We start from the raw sequence: 22,026 nt of genomic DNA on the forward strand, positions 1-22,026 counted from the left end.
AGGAAATTAATTCTTATATAAAAAAATTTAACAAAATAAAAAAATTCTGGCTTCTTGAAAGCCACTATTAATCAAGATTTGTTCGACGAAACATAAAAATTGATAAAAATATATAAAAATTTATATTTATTTCAACATAACACAATATAAATTATAACCTATAAATGAAATACTAATCACTAAAACTTCAATATTTTTCTCAACATTTAATTTTTTAATATCATCTATGCAAACATCGATCTTCGATCAATAATAGTCACATTTCCATCACGTAAATGCTCTGACAATCACCACCTGTTATATCGTTCGCGAAATTACGAGATCCGGGATTATTAGCGATTCAACCGTCGAAAATTCGCCACGTGGCATGGTTTCACCCTTCCTCTAGTTGACCGATCCCTCATTGACGAATTCTCCCTGATGACAAATCGCGTCGCACGTGCGACTAACTGATAGCGGCGCGAGTTTCTGTAATCTCCACGATTCCAAACCCATCGATGGCTGATTACCGAACGCGATTGCGTTCAGTTAATTAGTGCGTGGTGATTGTCAAGCTGCAACCAGGATTTCCTATCAGTTCGAAATTTCGCCCCTATTGATTTTCCTTCAATGATAAAATTCGTATATTTTTATTGATAAAAGTTTTAAAGTGGAAATTTATTGAATAATTATTTATGATCGATTGTAATTAAAAATTATTAGATCCTAATATATGTGTTGTATTAAAATATAATAATTTTAAATTATTTTTCAGAGATTATAAAAAGATCACGATTTAGGAAAGGATAAGAAACATTACTTTGAAACTATATCATCTAAAAATAGAATGAATGCATTTGTGTAATATTGAGTTAAAACTGGAAGGTATTGAAAAAGTACTTAAAAAGTTTGTTAATAATATCATTGTTTCTTTGTCTTATACTATAATGCAAATTATATTTTGAATCTAGGAAAGTTTACAACGAAGCAGAAATGTTATTTCAGTAAATAAGCTTCCGGGATAACATTATAAAGCGAAGATTGAGGTCATTCCGTTTGTTGTATGAAACTATAAGCACTTATACACTCTTTGATCGAATAAAATGAAACTTCCTTTGATAATATGATTGAAAACTATGATATTTGGTGTAAATTATCTTATTTTTTATTTTATAAATCTGCATGTCTCAACTCGTTATTTTTAAATAAATAATATTTTTTATTTAATATTTTATTGAAATTAAATCTTTTAAATTTTATTTAGAAACATATAAACAAATTCTCCGTTTGATTCATCAAAAAATTATATATAAATTTTACAAAAATAATGAAAGATTTAGTGAAAAATTCATTTTCTTGAAAAATTTCGAAAGAAGTATAGGTTATGTTTCGTAAATAATATTTAGCAGAAAAAAAAATATAAGAACGATTGAATTTCATTTAATATAATATTCGTTTTAAAAAATTAAAATATTTTATACGATATTAACGTTACAATAATCATTTCTTTATGGTATATCTCCATCATCATGGACTAAGGTACGCGTGTTTAAAAACGGCTTGTCGTACGATTAAATTATATACACATCGAAAGAAAAATTGGCGGTTATGTTCAAATAAATAACCATTCGTCTGGAAGCGTTAAACAAACGAAATCTTGATTACAGCATATCACTATTTATTTAAATAACAGATATTTTTATAAAATTCTTCGTGTTCGAACTTCAAAACTTCTTTTTTTTGTAACTTTAAGTTTTTTCTTTCTGAATTCTAACTCTTTTTAACAACTATTATATCATTCTATATTCTATATGATTTTCACTTCACGTTATGTAACTTTACAATTTCTGTATGTAATTTGATAATTAATAATAACATTCCAAAATAAATTTTCTAAAAAATGAATATATCAAAACAAGCTGTATCATCGGTTATCGCACAGTTAGATCACTTTTTCCGTGTGACAGGACACATTACACACAGTATGAAGGATGGGCGTCAAAGGAAGCAGCTAGTGACCTCGAGAAGCAACGTTTCTATTTAGGGCAGACGATAGACGATAAACTGTGCTCCAGGATGCAGTCTGATAGAAAGCGGCGCGTGCGATTTTATTCCATTGAGATAGATGATCATTCATGTCCGCGACACAATTCATTCTTGTATATTTCAATTGCGTCGTTACTAATACGCATTTACATTTCTCGTTATCGATAAGATTTTGATTATCTGCGATGATATTTTTGCGAACAATTATTATGATTTCCAATTATGTTTCTGAAAAATTGCCATTTTAAAGGCTATTTTACATGGACGATTGATAAAAAAAAAAGATATTTGTTATATCTATCACATAATAAATTTCATCGATATACTCGTGTCAAAATCGTAATGTTAATATTTTATTAGTAAAAGTACATAAGTACCACATACATACGTATATACATGCATGTCAACTCAGATCCAAAGCATACGCAATAAACGTGCTAATGACTTTCGTTCCAATGCTAATGTACCTAACGTAAGTACACACGTACACGACAATTTCGATTAATTACCCCCTGACAAATTATTCCTGACACAATTAGCATCGTACAAGTGAATTCCAACGTGCACCACGTTCCGGTATCTTCATTGTGAATAACCTCAACGTTTCAGGAAACAGAAATCAACCAAAGATCAACGTAGTACCGTCTATCTGTAGGTTTAATTAATTTCGTGATGATTACCGACGTTTTCGGTTCGTTAATGTAATTGGGTCATTAGATAACGCTTTCGAAACTGTATCCATGAGTATGGAACGGATGAATGACGCTGATTATATGCTGAAAATAAACGAAGGCAACACAGAAAAAAGAAAAAAAAAGTGAATCTCCATTGTCCGGCATCGCGATATATGGGTGTTAAAACGATGACAATAAAAGGATAAAACGAGGATTACATTTTCCGCGATAAAAATTTAGAAATTATCATTGCATCAAAAAAGTATATTGTGAGAGAGATGTATCAATAGTGCAAATAGATCCACGTTCAAGATGGCGTACAATTATAATATCGAAGAGATACCGCCCGACGATGTTCCCACTGTGGAACATGATATACGACGAGCTAAAAAGTTCCTTCAAAAACACAGTCCAGAATCAGGTGATAGTCTGTAAGTTGGTAAATTCGAAATATCGGCTCACTCGACCAAAAATAGTCGATCCATCGTTAAACCGTGAAAAATTGAAAAAAGAGAGAAGAAATAACCTATTTAAGAACGAATTTATTAAAACCTGGAAGTGATAATTATTTTTTTTTTTTCTTGTAATTATATTTCTTAGAAGTATATCCATGAATAATAAATGTTAAATAATAATATTGGAATGTATTATGAAATTTCTGTGGAAAAAGATGATATATGATATATGATATCATTGTATTTTTGCATTTTTTATCATAATTGAATTGATCATAATACAAAATTAAATTTGTTGAAATGAATTTTATTCTAGAAATTGAACTTAATAATTGGAATTCAGAAATAGTAATCACGATTCGCAAAGTTCTCTATACGCGCATAGCTATTTCTAGAAAACGTTAACGCGGTTATCAAAGCAGAAATGCCTCAAAATAATAATCATCTACTTTGGTGCTCGATTTATTATTAATTGTATGCAACGATCCGAATAATTTCAAAATATTCATTATTGTTACTTCTATAAATTTAAAATAATAATAAGAAGAAATTTTATCAGATGTATTAATATTTGAAAATTTCAGGTACGATCACTTGACAGAAGTGTTGGCCAAAATACTCACTGAGAGACCGAAAAACGCAGTAGATATTTTCGAGGAATTTAGCAGAAAAGTAAAAGAGGAGAGATTCAAAACTAAATCCAGTCATCTTCGAGACATGTACGTTCCACCGACTCAGTTCGAGCATGCGAAAAAAATCATCAAACTATTCAAGGTGCGAACAATCGGAAACAATTAATAATTAAATAGTCATCAATATTCTATAAATAATAACGCGATTCACCTGAGAAATTTAATTATTGTACACTTTTCCTATAATTACAGAAACTAGAAAAATTCTATGAAACTATAGGAGAAAAAATCGAAGAAGATATTGAAGAAGATGAAGATAAAAAGAAGAAAATACCAAATATGTTAGATTTTTTGTTTTATTTCGAGCAAACTGGCATAGGATTACCTCGTAGAGAATTGGTGTTGCTTAATTTGTCTATAAGGGAACTCATGGCTGAGAATCCTATAGAAAATGTCAGGTATAACTAATAATTTTCACTCAAAAGTTTTAAGATAACTTCTATTTATATTTGATGTAAGTTATATATTTTTTGAATTGTAATTTATATTAAAATTATCAATCTTTAGAGGAATGAATTCATTAAAATCAGAAAAAAAATTGTTTATTTAAAAAAAACAATATTTTTTTCAACATTTGAATAAATGTGATAAATATCTTAAGATTTTTGAATGATAATGTATATGTATAAAATTTCTTACTAGAAAAAAATATTTAAAAATTAATAATTTTAATAACATGGTAGATTTTGGGGAAAAATTCTCGGAATTCCGAAAAATTATTACATAGTGGAAGCAGATTTACAACCAGAGGAACTAAATTTAAGAGTAGAGGTAAGAATAATTCGAAACGAAAAAAGAAAGGAACATTATTATATTCTTTTTCCGTGATTAATTAAATGAATATTTATCCACTTTGATAATCTTTCAATTGTTTAGAAAATTTTTTTTGAATAATTTTCTTGAATCGTTATAAAACAATACGACACGGAGAAAATGAATTTCAGAGTGAAAGAGAGCAAAAACACATTTTGAATCTCGTCCACGCGTCTGCAGAAAATGGCGGAAGAAGAGGAACGGAGACGTCAAGAAAAGCAAGCGAAAGCGGAAGAAGCGGCAAAAGCCGAAAAACAAGCTGTTGAAGACATGGAAGGAGCGACACAGGAAACGGGGAAAACAGAGGAAGAAGCGGCACCCGAGGGCTTGAAGCTCGTCTTTCCGCCTCTACCTACTCGTACATGGATACCACCACCGGAAATACCTTCAGAGAAACTCGGAACTGGCACAAATACCAAAGTACATTTTAATTTTTTTAATACATAATCGAAAATAATATAGAAATTAAAAAAGAAGTCATTATCAAAAGAAAGAGAAGTTAATCATAAAAATGGATTAAAATTTAATTTTTTAAAAATAAACTTAATCCAAAATTTTATGAGATTTCGAAATTTTCAAAATTCAAAATGCTCTGTTTTTTTATTAATCATTTAAAATTTTACGAAATACATAAAAAATAGAAAAAATAAAAATTATATTTATATTTAATAAAAATTTAACTTTCTAACTATTTAATTTGGTAACAGATTCATAAAATTCAAAAAAAGAGAGAATATATTCAAAAAAGTATTAAAATTAAGAAAGAATAGTAATTGCATGTATTAGTAAACGATATCATCAAGCAACATTCAATTAATCAAAGTGAGATTGTATTGCACGTATCGAAAACATCGACGGCACAAACATTCACGGTGCAATGTTCCATTGAATTAATATGCAACACAAAACACTGGGCGTGTTTTCCTGAGCGTGATCCTAGTGGTCGACTTTGTTCCAGGTATATTTTGTATGCAACGAGCCCGGTTTGGACAAGTGGATCGAACTGCCACCGGTTACACCGCAGCAGATAGTAATTGCACGATACATTGTTCGTTATTGCACAGGAAATTTAGAAACACCAGTAACGTATCCATTTTATAAAAATAGAATAAAATAAAAAAAGAAAGGAAATAAAAGAAATATATAAATTGTAAATAACCATGATTATTTTCGTTTTATAGATTCACACTTTCCCACCATTTCCTGGTACGGAAAAGAATTATCTTCGTGCGCAAATAGCCAGGATTAGTTCGACTACCCAAGTTTCGCCGATTGGGTTCTACACTTTTGGCATAGGGGACGAGGAAGAAGAGGTAATGGAGGAAATGGCAGAAGGTAATACATTATACTTTTATTTTGAAAAAAAATTAGAGAAGAGAGTACAATGCTATAAATTATTCGAAACGCTCGTTATTATGTTTTATTTATCGAGTAGTTTCTCTTAACCATTCTTAACGCTGGTTTTATTAATCATAAAATCATGGTTTTTTTCTTTTAACTTAAGTTTCTTTATGTGCCATTTATTGCATTTAAAGGTGGAGTATTGTCTGAGAACGTGAATTATGATCCGTTGCCTATTAAAGATTTGATAGACCCTTCTATGTCGAACTGGTGTCATCATATGCCCTATATTTTGAAACAAGGTCGTATTGAATGGTGGAGTCCACGGAAACAGGAAGAAGTAAGTTTAATTAATTAAAGAAATATTTTTTTCAATTCAAAAAGAAAAAATTAAAATCACGATTTTAATTTTCATGAAAATTAAGTAAGTTTAATCAAATATTCTTAAAAAATGTAAATTTAAAAAAAAATGTAAGTATAATCTTGAACTATATTTGGATTTTTTCATATTATTAAAACACACACACCCACCCACCCACCCACACACACACACACACACACACACACACACACACACACACACAGTTACTTTCGAATTTTCGAAGAAAAATAAATTTTAATTGTTTGAAATTATTATAAATGAAATTTTATCCCAAATGAATAATCTTAATATGATTTTCTTTAATAAAAGAACTTTTAAAGCTCAAAACAATTCTTGAATTAAAGATAATATTATATTTGAATATTAAATATGAATAGGTATTAAATTTAAATAGATCACAGAAAAAATTTCACAAAATTAGGAACTTGAAGAAGAAATAGGTGAAGAAGAAGAGGAAGAAGAAGAAAAAGAAGAGAAGGAGGTTGGACCTCCGCTTTTGACACCTTTGTCGGAAGATGCTATAATAGACTCGATAATACCGTGGGGTACTTCATTATCTTCCCGTGTCCAACCTGATCAGGCGGTCGCATTAATTAGATCAAACATTTGGCCTGGAGCGTATGCTTTTGCCTCCGGAAGGTGCGTGTACTATAGACCCTATTCAATAATGATTTTCCATTAAGCAGACGTATCTATGATATTTATGTGACCGACGAGTATAAATTCCCCTTGGGATATCGAAGAAACAGCACGGCAAGCTCGAGAGCGAAGGGAAGGTTTTATCGTGGGACGAATCAACCGGGAAAAGAGGAATTATGGCGCGTTAAAGGAAAATTAATGCGCGGGAAATTACGCTAATGTTACTTTAATGGTGTCTCTCTACAGGCGTTGCGCTAACGTGTACATTGGTTGGGGTCACAAATACACGGCGTACAATTACAGCCCTCAGTCTATGCCACCTGTACAGGATCAGTATAAAATCGGTCCTGAGATTATGGAAATTCAGGATCCAACCTTCGAACAAGAAGAGGCCTTTAGAATTGCTCATTTACCGCCTCCACCTGTTATACCGACAGGTAAAATGAATAAAAATAATTATACAGGGTGACTAATATTTTCTCTATTTTGTTTTTTCATTATTTGATGTTCATTTTCATAGAAGAAGAAGAAGAAGGTGTAGAAGAGGAAGAAGAAGAAGAAGAAGAAGAGGACGAATAATATAATAGATAACTGCATTATCAAGCAATGATTTTGATTTGAATTTGTTAGTAAAATAGACGCGTTTATATACTTTTATATTTAATTTAATATTTAAGTTTAATATTTAACTTTAATATTTAACTAACTATATAACTTCAATATTTATTTATTATTAGTTTTTAATCGTATTTATCAAAAACTAATATTATAATGTAGAGTAAGTATTAGATATAAAATATAATATTATATAGCATTCTGATTTAATTTAGTATATCGAAAAGATAATGTGTAATTACAGATAAATTGTATCGCAAAAGAGATGAAAATTAGAATAGACGTGACATCTTACGGAATTTTCTATCACATGTTCTAATATATTGATTTCAATCTGTGTTTCTTATGCCATCTAACATAATATGATCGTACTATTTGTATGAAATATATTGCTTTTCATTAGAATTAAAAAAATATCAGTTTTAATTTTAAAAATTTATGATATCAAAAATTATAAATTATTCAATTGATTTAAACATAAGCGAATCTATTTCTTAGAAAAATATAGAAAAATATCGAAGTAAAGATCAATAATGTAAATCAATAAATGTGATATAAAAATGATAAAAATAGAATAAACTTTTAAAGTGATTCAAAACTAAAATGTAGCTTATGTTTTATATTTTTTTACTTTTTTAAACTTTTGTTTTTATCAATTAATAATTATTAATATATTTAATTATTTGCTTTTAGTTATTTTAACAATAATATATATCTATGAAATCACTACTACATCTTTATTTTATTTATAAAAATAAATGTAACAAATCAAAAGAAATTAAATCTAATTGTTGTCTTAATTTTTCTTCTTGTTGCATATTATCAAACCACCTAGACACATGTACATATTGAGCTTTCTCTTGATGACTTAATTCTCGCTGCAATAAGAAATAGGTCAAAGAGATTAAATTGATCTATACAATCTACTAAGGATTCCTATGTTTTACTTATTATACTTTTTTATTACCATTATTGAATGTAGAGCATAATATAATGTAATATCAGCAATAGTTTTCTTTGTACCAGTTAAATATGTATTATCCCTTAGTGCAATATTTAATTCCTATAAAAATAAAATATAGTTTTTTAATTTATATATTTTTGAAATATATTTTGTATAAATCTAATCAAATTAGTATTTATTCTTAATACAATTATATAAATAATTGGATTACCTGCAAGATTCTTTTCGCATTAGCGGGAGTATCAGCGTAATTGACACAGACAACTGCATATTCCAGCCACTGACGTGATAATGCTTTCATTTCATTATCAATACCAAGTATATCAGGGTACTTGGAATTTTCAATTAGAAATTGAATTATAGTACTAAATCCTTCTATTTTTTTATTTGATTCCCGTTCCATAGTAACAATTACCTATAAAATGATATAAAAATTAAATTAATTTTATTCTTTAATATAATTTATTTTCATAAAAAAACTTATTATTTACATTTTCTTGCATTTCCAGTGGTAATGGTGAGACATCTAAGTAATTTGAAATTCTTTCTAAACATTCTATGTTACATAAAACCATTGTTTTAAACTTTACACTTTCTCAATCTTCTTGTTTTTTTTTACTAGTTATGGAAATAATTTTTAGGTTATGTTTAAAAAGGGCACAATACGTTGACGTAACAATCGATGGATAAATTCGCATCACATTCTATATATATTCAATAATTTACTTTATTGCAAATATTTGTATGGAATATGTAATTATATACACGGAATATTTTAACATTAGTTAGTCTTTATTTCAAATATACAATTTAATTGTAACAGTTGTATAAAATTTGCGACTAACAATAATAGATATCATTTTTTTATTGTATTTTTTTAACATATTTAAAATTACAAAATTAATTGACTTAGTTTAAGTATTTAGACCTAAGTCTTTCATCTCAAGAGAGAATTTGTTTTATCAGAATCAGAAAAATGTATTTTCATAAATTACATTAAACTATATGATAAAGAAGTATTAGAATCTATTAAATTATTTTTTTATATCATGTTACAATAGGAATGAATAATCAACTAATAAATAATTAATTTCTGATTAAATTTTTTTTCAATAGTGTTCCCATAGTTTGGCATTTAATTTCTGAATGTTTTTAATATGAATTATTTTTTTCTTGTTGTATTATAGATTTTATATATTATATATAATTTTTTTAACTAAATATAATATTAATATGATTTTATGGGAATTTTCAATAGTGTTTTTTAATAAAATAAATCAGATAAAGAGACAACAAGAAAAAAATATTACAATATTTATATTTTGTTTAATAATTCAGTCATAGTTATATCAATTAAATTGATTGATCTACATAGAATATGTCATACATGTATATACATGCAATAATAAATTAAATTGTATTATAGAAATATATGAGAATATTTTTTTATAAAGTTGGTAAATTTATATATATAGGATTTTTAAAAATTGATTTCCAATAAAATGCTTTTTTTCTTATAAATGAATTTTTCTTACAAATATATAAAATACATATTTATATTTCACATAAAAATTTTTTTAAGTATATTATAAAAAATCTTTTTAAAATAACTTTTTTTATATGTAAAATAATCATGAAATAAATTTCACTTGTTAAAAACAATTATAATTTTTTTCATAAAACAATTTTGCATAAGTACATGTTTATCCGTAATTAAATATGTGATTTCACATAATCCAAGACATAAAAAAGTTATATGCAATTAAATGCAGGTACTCTTTTTTTTTTTGTAAGGTGCTCATTTAATATTTATCTATTTAAAAAAGTCTCTTTTCATATGAAAAAAGACTATGAACATTTCCTTCTTGCTGAGCAGAATGTGTTCTTCTTTCAAATTTTAATTCTCCACTATACATCATAGATCTTAAAGTAGAGAGAGATTTTGATCCAATGTCTTGACATCCATGTTTAATGCCACATAGTAGATAAGGTAAAAACTTTAAAACACTTCCTTTATCAACTATTGAACCACTAACACCTTGAGCTACTTTCAATTTGTCCATCTCATTATGAAAATACCTATCCATTGCTGATCCTTGTGCATCTTTTCTATTCATGGCTTCTAAAGAACCCATACCTCTATATTTTTTTAGACGAACACCATCGCTAAAAAAATATTCACCTGGTGCTTCTGAAGTACCAGCCAATAAAGATCCCATCATAACTGTACTAGCCCCTAAACTTAAACCTTTGATAATGTGTCCAATAGATTGAATACCACCATCTGCTATAACAGGTACACCAAATTTTCTTGCATATTCTGCAACTTTATATACAGCAGTTGCTTGAGGTCTTCCCACAGCCATAACTTCTTGGGTAATACAAATAGATCCACAACCCATTCCAACTCTTAGAGCATCAGCTCCAGCTTCTATAAGATTTTTAGCTTGCATAGTTGTTACAGCATTTCCTGCAATTACTTGCAATTCTGGATATTCTGATTTAATGTATTTAATCATATCAATCTGATATTTAGAATTGCCTTGAGAAGAATCCAAAACGATTACATCAACACCAGCTACAGCAAGAAGTTGTAATCTCTGTTTATCAGCATTGCGTGTGCCAATAGCAGCACCAACTAATAATTGTTTATTCTCATCTTTACTAGCATTTGGATAATTACGATTTTTTTTCAAATCAGTTCTTGCCATTAAAGATACTAATTCTCCCTTTTCATTAACAATTGGAAGTTTTCCTTTTTTAGATTTTTCAAGAATTATATTTGCTTCTTGTAATGTTACACCAGCAGTTGCAGTAATCAAATTTTCTAATTTTGTCATTATTGTTTCTAATTTTATATATTGCTGATTTGTTGTACTTTCCAAAAAATCAATATCTCTGGATGTTACAATGCCTAATAATTTACCCCCAACTTTTCCAGTATTTGTAATAGGAATACCAGAAAAACCATGTTCAGCTTTTACATTTAGAACATCTTTGACTGTATGATTGGGTGATAAAACTACTGGATCTCTAATAAAACCATGTTTATATTTTTTCACCTAAAATCATAAGAAAAAAAATTATATAAAATTATTTAAAATTATAGTTTTAAATACAAATTCAAAATTTAAAAATTCAAAAATTTTTATTTTTTTTCTTTTTAATATAATAAATGTGAAAAAAAATGAGCATAAATGAGATTAATAAGAATAATTCAATTAAGCATAAGAAATTTTCTACAAAATTTTTAACAGAAAATAAATATTTATTATCAATCTATATATTATCGTTAATTACGATGTTACTATTCGATAAATTAGAAACATAAGATCAAATGAAATGTATATTAATAAACGAGCAAATGTATTATAAAATTTTAGGTGCCATAAGTACTATTTTATATTAAACAAATGGAAATATTTAAATAAAAAAGAAATATACCTTATGCACTTCGTTGGCTTGATATTCGGGTGTACAATTATGATGTATTATGCCAATTCCTCCACATAGAGCCATGGCTATAGCCATGTCGGATTCTGTAACTGTATCCATAGGAGATGATACCAGTGGTGCTTTGATCATAATTTTCTTTGTCAACGGCGACAATAAATCAACTTCGTCGGCAGTAAAATCAATATAACCCGGTAAAATAATAAAATCATTGTAGGTAAGACCATCACCAGTAGTGAATAATTGTCCTGCTGAAAGTCCATCGTCCGGTAGGGGTACATCTGCCGGTTTTGTGTCACCGATCACATAGTCTGCCATCGTTTTTTTTCAATCGACGATTGTTTATATTTTATGCCTCCGTAAAAAATTAGTTATATTTTAATTAATATATAACTACCGTATAACGAAGTTATATACACGCTTTTTCAACACAGATGTTAAAAATCGCGGGCTTTCCGTATCAAACCGGAGATCTCCAGGCAAAATGACCGAAATCAACGTGCGCACAGTGCATTTATAGTTTATGTGAAGCGTGTTTCCCCCTTTCGTCTAATGATGAGTACTATCGGCAACGATGTTTTACGAATATAGTCGAAAATGTCCGATTGTTTCAATTTGAATATATTTGGCATAAATAGAACTAACAATTAGAAAATTAAAAAAGATATATTGTAAATATTAAAGATATAATATAAACGGACAATATAATCTATAAACTAAAATATAAGTATAATCTTCAAGTGAAATTTTAATTATAAATGTGTAAAAAAGGAAACATTTACACATAGAATTAATTACAAAAATACTTGTTTAGTACAAAAATAAATACTAATCAATAGATAAAGAACAAACCATAATAAAATATTTTTAAACTTGCACACAGTGCGAAGATCATCGTTAATTTTATGCATTATTGGTACATTTCTTACATGCATGCTAAAAATTTTATAAAATTTTATAAAATTATAACATTCTCATTTGTTTAAAATATGAAAGTATTAAAATTTCAATCATAAACTTACTGGATAGAAAAAAATTTGTCTTACACCATTAAAAATACCACCAAATGCTTCTTGAAATGAAGATAAAATATATTCCACTACCAGTTCCAAATAACTTAAATTTTCATAATCATCGTATTCTTCGTAATAAAAATAATCGTACAACATTGGTAAAAATATTATTAGAATATACATCATACCACCAAAAAAAACTAAAAATTAAAAAAAAGAAAAAATATTAAATATAATTGATTAATTAAAAAGGATCAAATTTAAATTAAATAAAATAAATACTTACTAATAGATTTAAGTTCCAAAAACTGTTTATCATTTTTATTCCCATTATATCTTAATTTATTAACTATAGGTTCATTACTATTTAAATGTGAAATCTTTTTTGTATTAGAATTTTGTATACCATCTTTGTGATTTGCTTTGATATTATCATTTATATATAATTGTTTTGTTTGCATAATATTTGATTCAAGATTTGAATCTCTATATAAAAAATTATAAATAAGTTATTATTTTTTTAAAATAAATATACATGTCATATGTATACATATTTTTATATAACTTACAATGCCTTATTTATGGCAGTAGAAAGAGCTGTACATTGTTGTAATGTTTGCAGTTCAGGATTAATTTTTAACTGATTTTTTAATTCTTTACCATATACTTCATTTGTTTTTCCCTGTTTTCCTTTTTCAGATATACCCACTGTTAAATTATACGGATATTGCTGTTCAATACTGCTTGTGTTCTCTATTTTATGTCTCAATCTATTGTAGTATTCCCAATAACTTTTATTTAATAATTCTTGGGTTTTTGGAGAAATTCTTTTTGATCTTTCAAATATATCATCTATATTTGATCTTGGAGATGTTTCATATTTGCAACGTTCTCTTTGCAAATATATTTTTGACAAACTTTTAGTAATATCTTGTCTTGAAATTATATGTTTGTTGTTTTGCAAATAATTATTTTCAATGAAATTTGAGACATTATCAATTTGCGTACACATATTTTGTTCTTGTACAGGAACAGGATTAAAGTGTTGACTCATTTTTCTTGTCTTATGATTACCGAATTTATGAATGTTCGTTTGATTACGTTTATATTTATTATATTGACAATTAGGCCATACTAAAGTATAATCAGAATCTATTAATGCTGAATGAGAATTTTTTTGAAAATAAGATTTAGCTTTTCTAGAAAATCTAGCTGATGCTTTTTTTTGTTTAAATGTAATATATGGTTCAGAATTGCGACAAAGTTTTCTGGTACATTCATTTTTTATACAAGGTAAATATTGCTCAGATTTATTTCTTCCTCTTGTTTCATAGATATTTGCTTTGTAATTTTGATATAAGGATTGATTTTGATTATTAACAATTATATTAGATTGAGGTACTGATTGAAAATATTCATTTTCTTTTGATAAATGATTTACTTGATCATGATTTAAAACTGGAGTTTTAATATTATCATGTATAGTATCAGTATTAATCTTATTAACTTTGTTTGTAAATTCATTTGCATCAATAAATTCTTTTTTCTGAATAAATTTTTTTGTAACAAATTCAGAATCTGTTGTTTCTTCACAAGTTGTATTGTATGTAATTTTTTTCATTTTTAAACATTGGAAAACATGATTATTTGTATTTTTTTTATTTATATTTGGAATATAATATTCAGAATCGCTAGATTCTTGTTGTGCATGTTGAATATTTAAGTTTGGCAATTTTTCAGAGGTAATTAGATTTTCTGAAAAATCTGGTTTAAAACAAGTTTTTTTATTTTCTTCAAGTATTTTATTTTGTATTAACGTAGTATTTTTCTCTTCATAAATACTTTTTTCATCTGCATCTGAAAAACTATAATTTCAATGAATGGAAAATAAAGAATTATAAATGTTTGTAAAATTATTACTGTTAATAAGAGATTTGCTTTCATTCTGTGCTTGATTTGAATGAATATGTTGTTCTGACTCTTTCTTCATTAAAGGTAAAGTTTTAGTTTGATTCTTGTGTTCTAAATGATTTAAACATTGCTGTATTACATTATTTGTTCCTGTAGAAGATACTTGCATTGGTATGTTTTGATAAGTAAGAACTGGAAGTTGCACATTATAGCATTGATTTATACATTCTTGAGGTACAGTGATTGTGTCAACATGTATTGCATTTAAAGCATGTGACTGTAGTTTTTTGTCTAACACAAAAAACAACTGTCCATTATTTTCCTAAATACATTAAAATAATAAAGAAATTTATTCTGTTATTTATATTTTTAATAAAAATTAATTATAAAATATTAGAACATATACTTGCACTGGTAAAGAAGTAATATCTACTTGAGTATTTGCATCATTAACAGCTAATTTTGATATATGTTCAGAAGAATATAAATTTTTTACATATTTATTTTTTTCTATAATTTCATTTTCATTTCCATCTGAAATATTATCTTGTTTTTTTGATTCAAAATTATTTTTAGAACTTTTTTGTTCTAAAAGCAATTCCTTGTCAATGATAAACTTAATATTTTCTCCATGATTTTCTATTAATTCAGTTTTTTTTTCTTCATGAGATTTTTGTGCTTCTTGAATTTTAATTTGTTCTCTAACATATTATAATTTTGAAAATTATCAATATATAATTATATATATATAATATATAATTATGTAATATATTATCAATTAAAAATGATGTATACTTTTCAAATGTTAATTTTTCCATCTCTTTTATATTTAAACCTTCTGTAGAAGTAATAATAGATTGATCGTTTTTTTGTAATGATTCAGTTGATGTAACTTGATTTCTCTTAATATTTGTTACTCTATTAATATAATAATTATTATATTGATTTAAATTTCTATTTATTTTTTATTTCTATTGATTTAAATAAAATACTTTTTAAAACGAGGATCTGTATAACCAGGAAATTTCTTCAAACTGTATAAACTTGAAGCAGCTTTTTGATGATGAAAGGAAGAATATGCACTATCTTTAGTTACTGTAGACTTAGGAGATCTGTATTTTTAAATATATTTCTATTAATATATATTTCATAAAATTTTATAATATTTTAATTTAATACTTACTGATTTAGAGGTGTTTGAACTATAGTACGACTCCTTCTAGGAGTTCCAGTTAATGTAATTATACATGGAGGTTCAATAGTATCATCAACATCATCAATTAATTTACGCTGCGGTATTTTAGGCCAAGAAGGATCGGCTGGTATACTAAAATAATTTAAAATAAATTGATTTTTTGAAAAGAAAAAATAGATTTTAATTTTACCGTAGTGATCCAGCATTGTTTTTCTGTGGGACTGGTATCAAATTTTCACTGTTTACTAAAGCAACATGTATCAATTAAATTGTCATTTGGAAAAAGTATTTTAATATTCTTACTTTTTATATGTAATTGTAGAGCATTTGCATTATCTTGATATGCCATATTGAAGCAGTCGTACATTTCAATACTTTCCACTTTTTTTAATACATTTGTAAAAGTATAATTCCTGAACTAATTATATAAATTATTAATATTAGAAAAAATACAAAAACTGTACAGGTTTAACGTTAATTTCATGTTTTACAAAGTAATAGGTCTGTACTTCAAGTAGAATTATTCTTGTTTTCTTGTAGTCAAATGTTTTGAATATATACAATAGTAAGAAAAAAAAAAACTTTTATATTAAAACAAATATTTTTATTCTTAATAATAATAATAATAGCCTTTGTACAAAAAGATCGAAGATCGATTATTATAATCAGTCATTTTGTTTTATTAATGACAGATGTATTTATATAATATGTATATCATTCTAATCTTAATATTAAAATATTATATGTACAATAAATATACAACTGTAGTAGATGCAGGAACAATTAACTATGATCTACATCAGTATCTTAGAGCTTGATTTATATTACATTAAATTAAAGTATATTTGCGCACCATAATGATTATAATATCACAATATCAAGCTAATTATACACTTATGTAGGGACTTAATATTTTGCTTACAAAATATTACAATTTATGATATAAGATTTATAATTTTATATTATTATATATGTGTATGCATACTGTATATGTGCAAATTTAAAATCTGTGTGAATAATATAATAAATAATTTTTTTAGATGTTCCTCATTGAAACATAATAAAAAAAAATTCTATTTATTTTCTACTAAATACAGAAGTTGTTAATATTGTTTTATACACAAACGAAATAATCAACATAGCAAAATATATTCTCTGTTTTTTATGAATAAATAAATTGATTACCAATGTTATATTGTAATTAAAATATACTTTGACAAAGGAATGTATCAGTATAATTATTTTGACTAGATTTGAGAAAGATGATAGAAATATTATTTTTATCAAATATAAAAGTTGTATGCCATAAAATACATTAATGAATCTGGCCACCACATTTCTTAATATTATTATAGAATTTGAATTGGTCCAAAATCTAAATATAATTTCATTATAACGGTCTTATATCATTAAAATTGCATAAATATCTCACTGGCATTGTCTTAAAATTTAGGGCATACTTCATTTTGAATAAGTACATAATATTTAACAAATATCTTTACATAACATACATTATGTCTTTTGAAAAATATAAATTAAGTTCTTTTATTTTTAATAATTCATTTTATGAAATTTTTATATAATATGAAAAATTGAAAAATATTTAAAAAAATTACTAAAATAATACTTTTTAAATGAAGCAATACTAATAATAATTATTATAAATAATTATTATCAATTTTAAAATATATTACAAAATATTATTGGTAAAATAAGTACTCTTTTGTTTTTCAGACTTTTTTATAGAAACAAGTGTATGCAATTAATCTTCTGAAAAATTAAAATTGAAGATTGTACACAGAATTATTATTTTTATAAATTACTATTGCACATATAATTAAATAAAGATATAAGATTAATGATAAAAAAATATCTTTAACATATTTATCACAAATTATATATGTATTATTTCGCATGAAATATTAGAATCTATTTTAAATTCATATATTATAATTTTCTAGAAATTGTGTGAATATAAAAGCTAAGTATAACTTTTAATATGTATGCATTGTAAAAAATATAAAAATTCTTTCAAAAAAAGAAATCAAGCAATTATAGCAAATCAATTAATATGAAAAACTTTTTTTAAGAAATATAATTAAATATTTTTCTATTTCAAGAAAAAACTTTTAAGAGCTCAGATAACATACATATTGAACAATGTACAATTATTGTCTGGCAGTATTGTAATATTCTGCACACAAATGAAATTGAATTTTTATGATAAATTAATTTAGTAACATGTATGTTTTTATAAAAAAAATTATTTTAGAATTCTTAACATTGATTATATAATGCTTCGTAAAAATGCTTTGTAACCAAATATGCATATATCATTCATTTTAAATTATATATAAAATTTGTTTAGTAAAGATATTCATATTAAGAAGACATATATAGTACATTAGTATATTAATAACTTTTTATGCATATTGACGAAGCATTTGTTAGGTATAGAAATATACATACACAAAACACATTTATTACATATCTTTTTTCGTTATTGTCGAATTAAGCTTCGTGTTCGCCGCTATTTATTCCTATGAGCGATTCTGTTTGTTCTGCTTCAAGATCTGGTATTCTAAAATTGAAGATATTATTTTTTTTAAATTTATTAAAACTAAAATTTATAGCAGTATATATTTTTTTAATTAATATACCTTATTGATCTATTTTTCCTGCAAATCCAAATATAAATTCTTTTTATTAAATCCATTACTGGATCCCAATTGTCATAATATGATAGAAGAGATACAGTCAGAAATGCCAATAGCATTGGAATGGTTCCTAGATAGAAAATACAAGGGTATTCGACTTTTTTTAATAAGACATCAGCTATCATTGACATTGGCATAAGTAAACTAACTGCCAAAGTCGCGATGAGAGATGACGTTAAAAAGCAACCCCTACAAGTAGACATGAAATGAATATAATATATATTAAATACAAATTAAATTCAACATTTTTTTTTCATTACAAACATACCACAACCAAAGTACTTCACTTAAAACTGTACCAATCAAACCATTGATAATTAAAAATGTCCACTGATGAGTATCTGGCCATTCAAATTCTTCCCAATGGCCATAATGAAGAATAAAAAATACAGGCCATAGAAGTGTCAAATTAAAAAGTCCAACAAATCCAAAAAACATTGGAATATCCATCTTATCTTCATGATCTACTTTTCTCTTTAAAAACACTATATAAGCTGCATAAAAAAATGCACTGACTAGGGCCAATATTATGCCTGTAGGTATTCTACTAGTTTCTATAGTTAAATCTGAAAGACCAACTAGAACCTATTAAAAAAAAAAAAAAAAAAAACAAAAGAAATAGAAAAAATTTTTTTCCATGTCTTTTTTACATGTTTTTTATATATTGCTATATATGCTATAATTATACATACTAGTCCAAGAATGCTAATAGAGACAGCAACTAGTTTAGATAATGTAAACTTATCCCCACCATTACTAGGAAAAAATGCAGCAAGAAACAGAGTAAATAAACTAGAAGTTGATGTTAATACAGTTACAATTCCAGCTTCAGTTCTTGCTAATGATATTTGATAAGTATAATTTGCCATAAACCACTGTAATTAAAAATTGTTTTAAGTTTAAAATATAATATATAATTATAACATTAAGTTGATACTTACAAGTAAACAAAACATAAGTGCAATTTTAGCAACTTTTTGGACAGAAAATTTATTGGCTTGTCGTCTTGCATGTTCTCCAGCTCTTAAGCTTGCTTGATAACTAAGTCTTGCTAATAATGCTTCTGTGGCATCACTTTCTGACATATGACGAACTTCTGCTAATTTACTAAATCTTACTGAACGTATTGATGAATCATCACTTTCTGTACCTGAAGAACGATCACAATGATCTGATGTTTTTATTGGAACAAATGTTGGGTCACTCTACAATTATAAAAATTTTGATTAATATTTATTATATAAAATATTAATGATATATTAAAATTTGTAAGACAGAAAAAATAAAAATAATAAAAATAATAATTTCTGTTTACCAAACTTGTGTTGGCTTCTGAATAGAAGTTATCATCTTCTACATTAGGATCTATGAACTGAAATAAAAAAATGAAATAATAATTAACAATTTTATTTCATTAATAAAATTTATTATTTGTATTTAGATGTACCATATATGTTGCTGGTTTATTGCATTGATCTCTCCATGGAGGCCAAAAACATAAACCAAGTAAATAGAATGTAAACATTGATGTTTTCACATATGTACTAAAAAATGGTTTTTCAAATGCTGCTTCTCTGTAAATATACTAAAATATAAAGATCATTATAAAAAATTATAATTTATAATTAATTTAAATATAATATTTGAATAATTCTTACTTTAGTAAGTTCAGAACTAGAAACCCAAATGATATCAACTAATAATAAAACTAACAGGCCCAACACAAGTCTTTGAGATTTATTCATCATTGCTGCAAGTTTATGAGGATCCTCCGCCATCCCCTGTTGTCTACGCTGTCTTAATTCTACAGAGCAGCTCATGATATATCCAATTTCTTTTATAATTATGACATTATGATGATACTGATCACTGTAAAATTATAATATAATTAAAAAAAATTATAAATTGCAATAATAAACATATCTATTTAAAAAATATAAACTATTTATATAAAATGAAAAGTTAATATTAAATAATTAAATTCTATATTAGTTAATTTAATTAACAATTTTGCCTAAGAAATTTCTAAAAAGATATAGATAAACATAATATTATAAAAATTAAAACATAAAATCTACAATGAAATGGAAATAAAATACACAAAATAATATAATTTGCATAATAATTGTAAATCAATTATGTATTATGTGCTAGGAAAAATGGGAATACAAAACAAAGGATTAAAAAGGAGGACAAAAAAACAATGTTTCAAGGTTTCACTAATTTAATTGTCTTATTTTAGCTACAAGTTCATATCTGATCATGTTCAATATAATGCAATATAAATAGCAGGTATATTTAAAAAAAATTTTGTTGACTTTATAATTGATAACAAGTGGACATGCGGCAAATATAAAATTGCGATATATAAGATAACCTATAAAAGTTGCAATAATAATAAATAACAATGTTTTATTATATTAATACAAAAATTAAAAGAAGAACTTCACTCACAATTAAAAATAACCTTTAATTTTGTAGTACTGGTAACTAATTTATGTTCTAATCTTTCTTCTACATGTTAGAAATATAAAATGATAAACTTTCTATGCTCCCTAACTAAACACTCAAATAACACTATTCACACGTTAATATACAATTTAAATATTTAATTGTTTAATATAACTTTTTTCCTATATTTTTGTAACTTAAATTCAAGATTGTTTTAATGTTTCCGTTTCGTTATCGCGTCGGAACAACTAGCCGTAACCATGTTGATATGACGTTCCGTAGTTCTATTATCACCCGGATGGCGCTACACGTCACATGAAGAATAGAATACATCTTTTAATGTATTATTTATTTAATTTTAATTTCAATAATACATATAATATTCATTTCTATTATTTTAAAATTATTTTCATAATTTTTTAACTGGAATTTTTGTTTGATAATTATTTTCTTTTGCATATAATCATAATACTAAAATGTTTTTTGGTTACCGCTATATATGTATTTCTTTTTATAGATGACATAAATAAACAATAAAGATAATTAAAAATTTTGTGTACTTGTATCTTAATATTAATTTCTAATTTTATTTTATACATTAATTTAGAATAAAGAAATAAGATCAATTGAATAATTGACGAATTATATTTCAATGTTAAAAATTATGAAATTATCTTAAAAAAGTA

At 25.7% G+C, this 22,026-nt stretch overlaps 5 protein-coding genes across 6 annotated transcripts; 1 reads left to right on the forward strand and 4 right to left on the reverse strand.

Moving 5' to 3' along the window:
* Window positions 1-3,011: 3,011 nt before the first annotated feature.
* Window positions 3,012-7,600, forward strand: LOC122715101 (radial spoke head protein 4 homolog A). The gene is made up of 11 exons (XM_043937028.1): window positions 3,012-3,130; window positions 3,739-3,928; window positions 4,039-4,244; window positions 4,530-4,617; window positions 4,840-5,079; window positions 5,618-5,740; window positions 5,841-5,994; window positions 6,195-6,344; window positions 6,817-7,021; window positions 7,268-7,458; window positions 7,542-7,600. Exons 1-11 carry the CDS (start codon window positions 3,012-3,014, stop codon window positions 7,598-7,600), a joined length of 1,725 nt encoding a protein of 574 aa, XP_043792963.1.
* A 748-nt stretch (window positions 7,601-8,348) lies between these two features.
* On the reverse strand, window positions 8,349-9,406 carry LOC122715114 (eukaryotic translation elongation factor 1 epsilon-1). The gene is made up of 4 exons (XM_043937037.1): window positions 9,092-9,406; window positions 8,812-9,015; window positions 8,604-8,699; window positions 8,349-8,514 (listed from the first exon to the last, which is right to left on the reverse strand). The coding sequence occupies exons 1-4, from the start codon at window positions 9,173-9,175 to the stop codon at window positions 8,383-8,385; spliced, it is 516 nt and encodes a 171-aa protein (XP_043792972.1). The 5' UTR covers window positions 9,176-9,406; the 3' UTR covers window positions 8,349-8,382.
* Window positions 9,407-10,264: 858 nt separating this feature from the next.
* Window positions 10,265-12,619, reverse strand: LOC122714820 (inosine-5'-monophosphate dehydrogenase 1b). Its single transcript, XM_043936511.1, has 2 exons — window positions 12,045-12,619; window positions 10,265-11,662 (listed from the first exon to the last, which is right to left on the reverse strand). The coding sequence occupies exons 1-2, from the start codon at window positions 12,369-12,371 to the stop codon at window positions 10,418-10,420; spliced, it is 1,572 nt and encodes a 523-aa protein (XP_043792446.1). The 5' UTR covers window positions 12,372-12,619; the 3' UTR covers window positions 10,265-10,417.
* A 337-nt stretch (window positions 12,620-12,956) lies between these two features.
* On the reverse strand, window positions 12,957-16,539 carry LOC122715125 (uncharacterized protein PF11_0213-like). The gene is made up of 11 exons (XM_043937047.1): window positions 16,476-16,539; window positions 16,363-16,417; window positions 16,161-16,304; window positions 15,970-16,089; window positions 15,773-15,895; window positions 15,384-15,678; window positions 15,005-15,299; window positions 13,636-14,935; window positions 13,353-13,552; window positions 13,076-13,266; window positions 12,957-12,989 (listed from the first exon to the last, which is right to left on the reverse strand). Exons 1-11 carry the CDS (start codon window positions 16,537-16,539, stop codon window positions 12,957-12,959), a joined length of 2,820 nt encoding a protein of 939 aa, XP_043792982.1.
* A 1,816-nt stretch (window positions 16,540-18,355) lies between these two features.
* Window positions 18,356-21,570, reverse strand: LOC122714993 (solute carrier family 35 member F5). Of its 2 annotated transcripts, XM_043936834.1 has the most exons (9): window positions 21,344-21,570; window positions 20,548-20,758; window positions 20,337-20,474; window positions 20,205-20,261; window positions 19,831-20,094; window positions 19,582-19,764; window positions 19,158-19,474; window positions 18,833-19,078; window positions 18,356-18,753 (listed from the first exon to the last, which is right to left on the reverse strand). In XM_043936834.1, the coding sequence occupies exons 2-9, from the start codon at window positions 20,707-20,709 to the stop codon at window positions 18,684-18,686; spliced, it is 1,437 nt and encodes a 478-aa protein (XP_043792769.1). In that variant the 5' UTR covers window positions 20,710-20,758; window positions 21,344-21,570; the 3' UTR covers window positions 18,356-18,683. The 2 variants fall into 2 exon arrangements, with proteins under 2 accessions (XP_043792769.1, XP_043792770.1); XM_043936835.1 differs by lacking the exon at window positions 21,344-21,570 and having other exon boundaries at window positions 20,337-20,463; window positions 20,548-20,671.
* Between the last annotated feature and the right edge of the window lie 456 nt (window positions 21,571-22,026).

Source organism: Apis laboriosa, unplaced genomic scaffold (assembly GCF_014066325.1).
Source record: "Apis laboriosa isolate Shangri-la unplaced genomic scaffold, ASM1406632v1 scaffold34_cov151, whole genome shotgun sequence".
NCBI lineage: Eukaryota > Metazoa > Arthropoda > Insecta > Hymenoptera > Apidae > Apis > Apis laboriosa.

Bases quoted from the DNA above. Each gene is read 5' to 3' on its own strand.
- LOC122714993 (XM_043936834.1), bottom strand. From the start codon at position 20,709: ATGAGCTGCTCTGTAGAATTAAGACAGCGTAGACAACAGGGGATGGCG. The intron at 19,475-19,581 runs GTATGTATAATT...TTTTTTTAATAG, and splicing joins CTATTAGCATTCTTGGACTA to GTTCTAGTTGGTCTTTCAGA. The intron at 19,079-19,157 runs GTATGTTTGTAA...GTCTACTTGTAG, and splicing joins AGTGAAGTACTTTGGTTGTG to GGGTTGCTTTTTAACGTCAT.
- LOC122714820 (XM_043936511.1), bottom strand. From the start codon at position 12,371: ATGGCAGACTATGTGATCGGTGACACAAAACCGGCAGATGTACCCCTA. The intron at 11,663-12,044 runs GTATATTTCTTT...TTATGATTTTAG, and splicing joins AAGCCAACGAAGTGCATAAG to GTGAAAAAATATAAACATGG.
- LOC122715114 (XM_043937037.1), bottom strand. From the start codon at position 9,175: ATGGTTTTATGTAACATAGAATGTTTAGAAAGAATTTCAAATTACTTA. The intron at 8,700-8,811 runs GTAATCCAATTA...TTATTTTTATAG, and splicing joins ATGCGAAAAGAATCTTGCAG to GAATTAAATATTGCACTAAG. The intron at 8,515-8,603 runs GTAATAAAAAAG...TTCTTATTGCAG, and splicing joins ATGCTCTACATTCAATAATG to CGAGAATTAAGTCATCAAGA.
- LOC122715125 (XM_043937047.1), bottom strand. From the start codon at position 16,539: ATGTACGACTGCTTCAATATGGCATATCAAGATAATGCAAATGCTCTA. The intron at 16,090-16,160 runs GTAAGTATTAAA...TTAAAAATACAG, and splicing joins GTTCAAACACCTCTAAATCA to ATCTCCTAAGTCTACAGTAA. The intron at 15,300-15,383 runs GTATATGTTCTA...TAATGTATTTAG, and splicing joins TTACTTCTTTACCAGTGCAA to GAAAATAATGGACAGTTGTT.
- LOC122715101 (XM_043937028.1), top strand. From the start codon at position 3,012: ATGGCGTACAATTATAATATCGAAGAGATACCGCCCGACGATGTTCCC. The intron at 4,245-4,529 runs GTATAACTAATA...ATAACATGGTAG, and splicing joins AATCCTATAGAAAATGTCAG to ATTTTGGGGAAAAATTCTCG. The intron at 7,022-7,267 runs GTGCGTGTACTA...GTCTCTCTACAG, and splicing joins TATGCTTTTGCCTCCGGAAG to GCGTTGCGCTAACGTGTACA.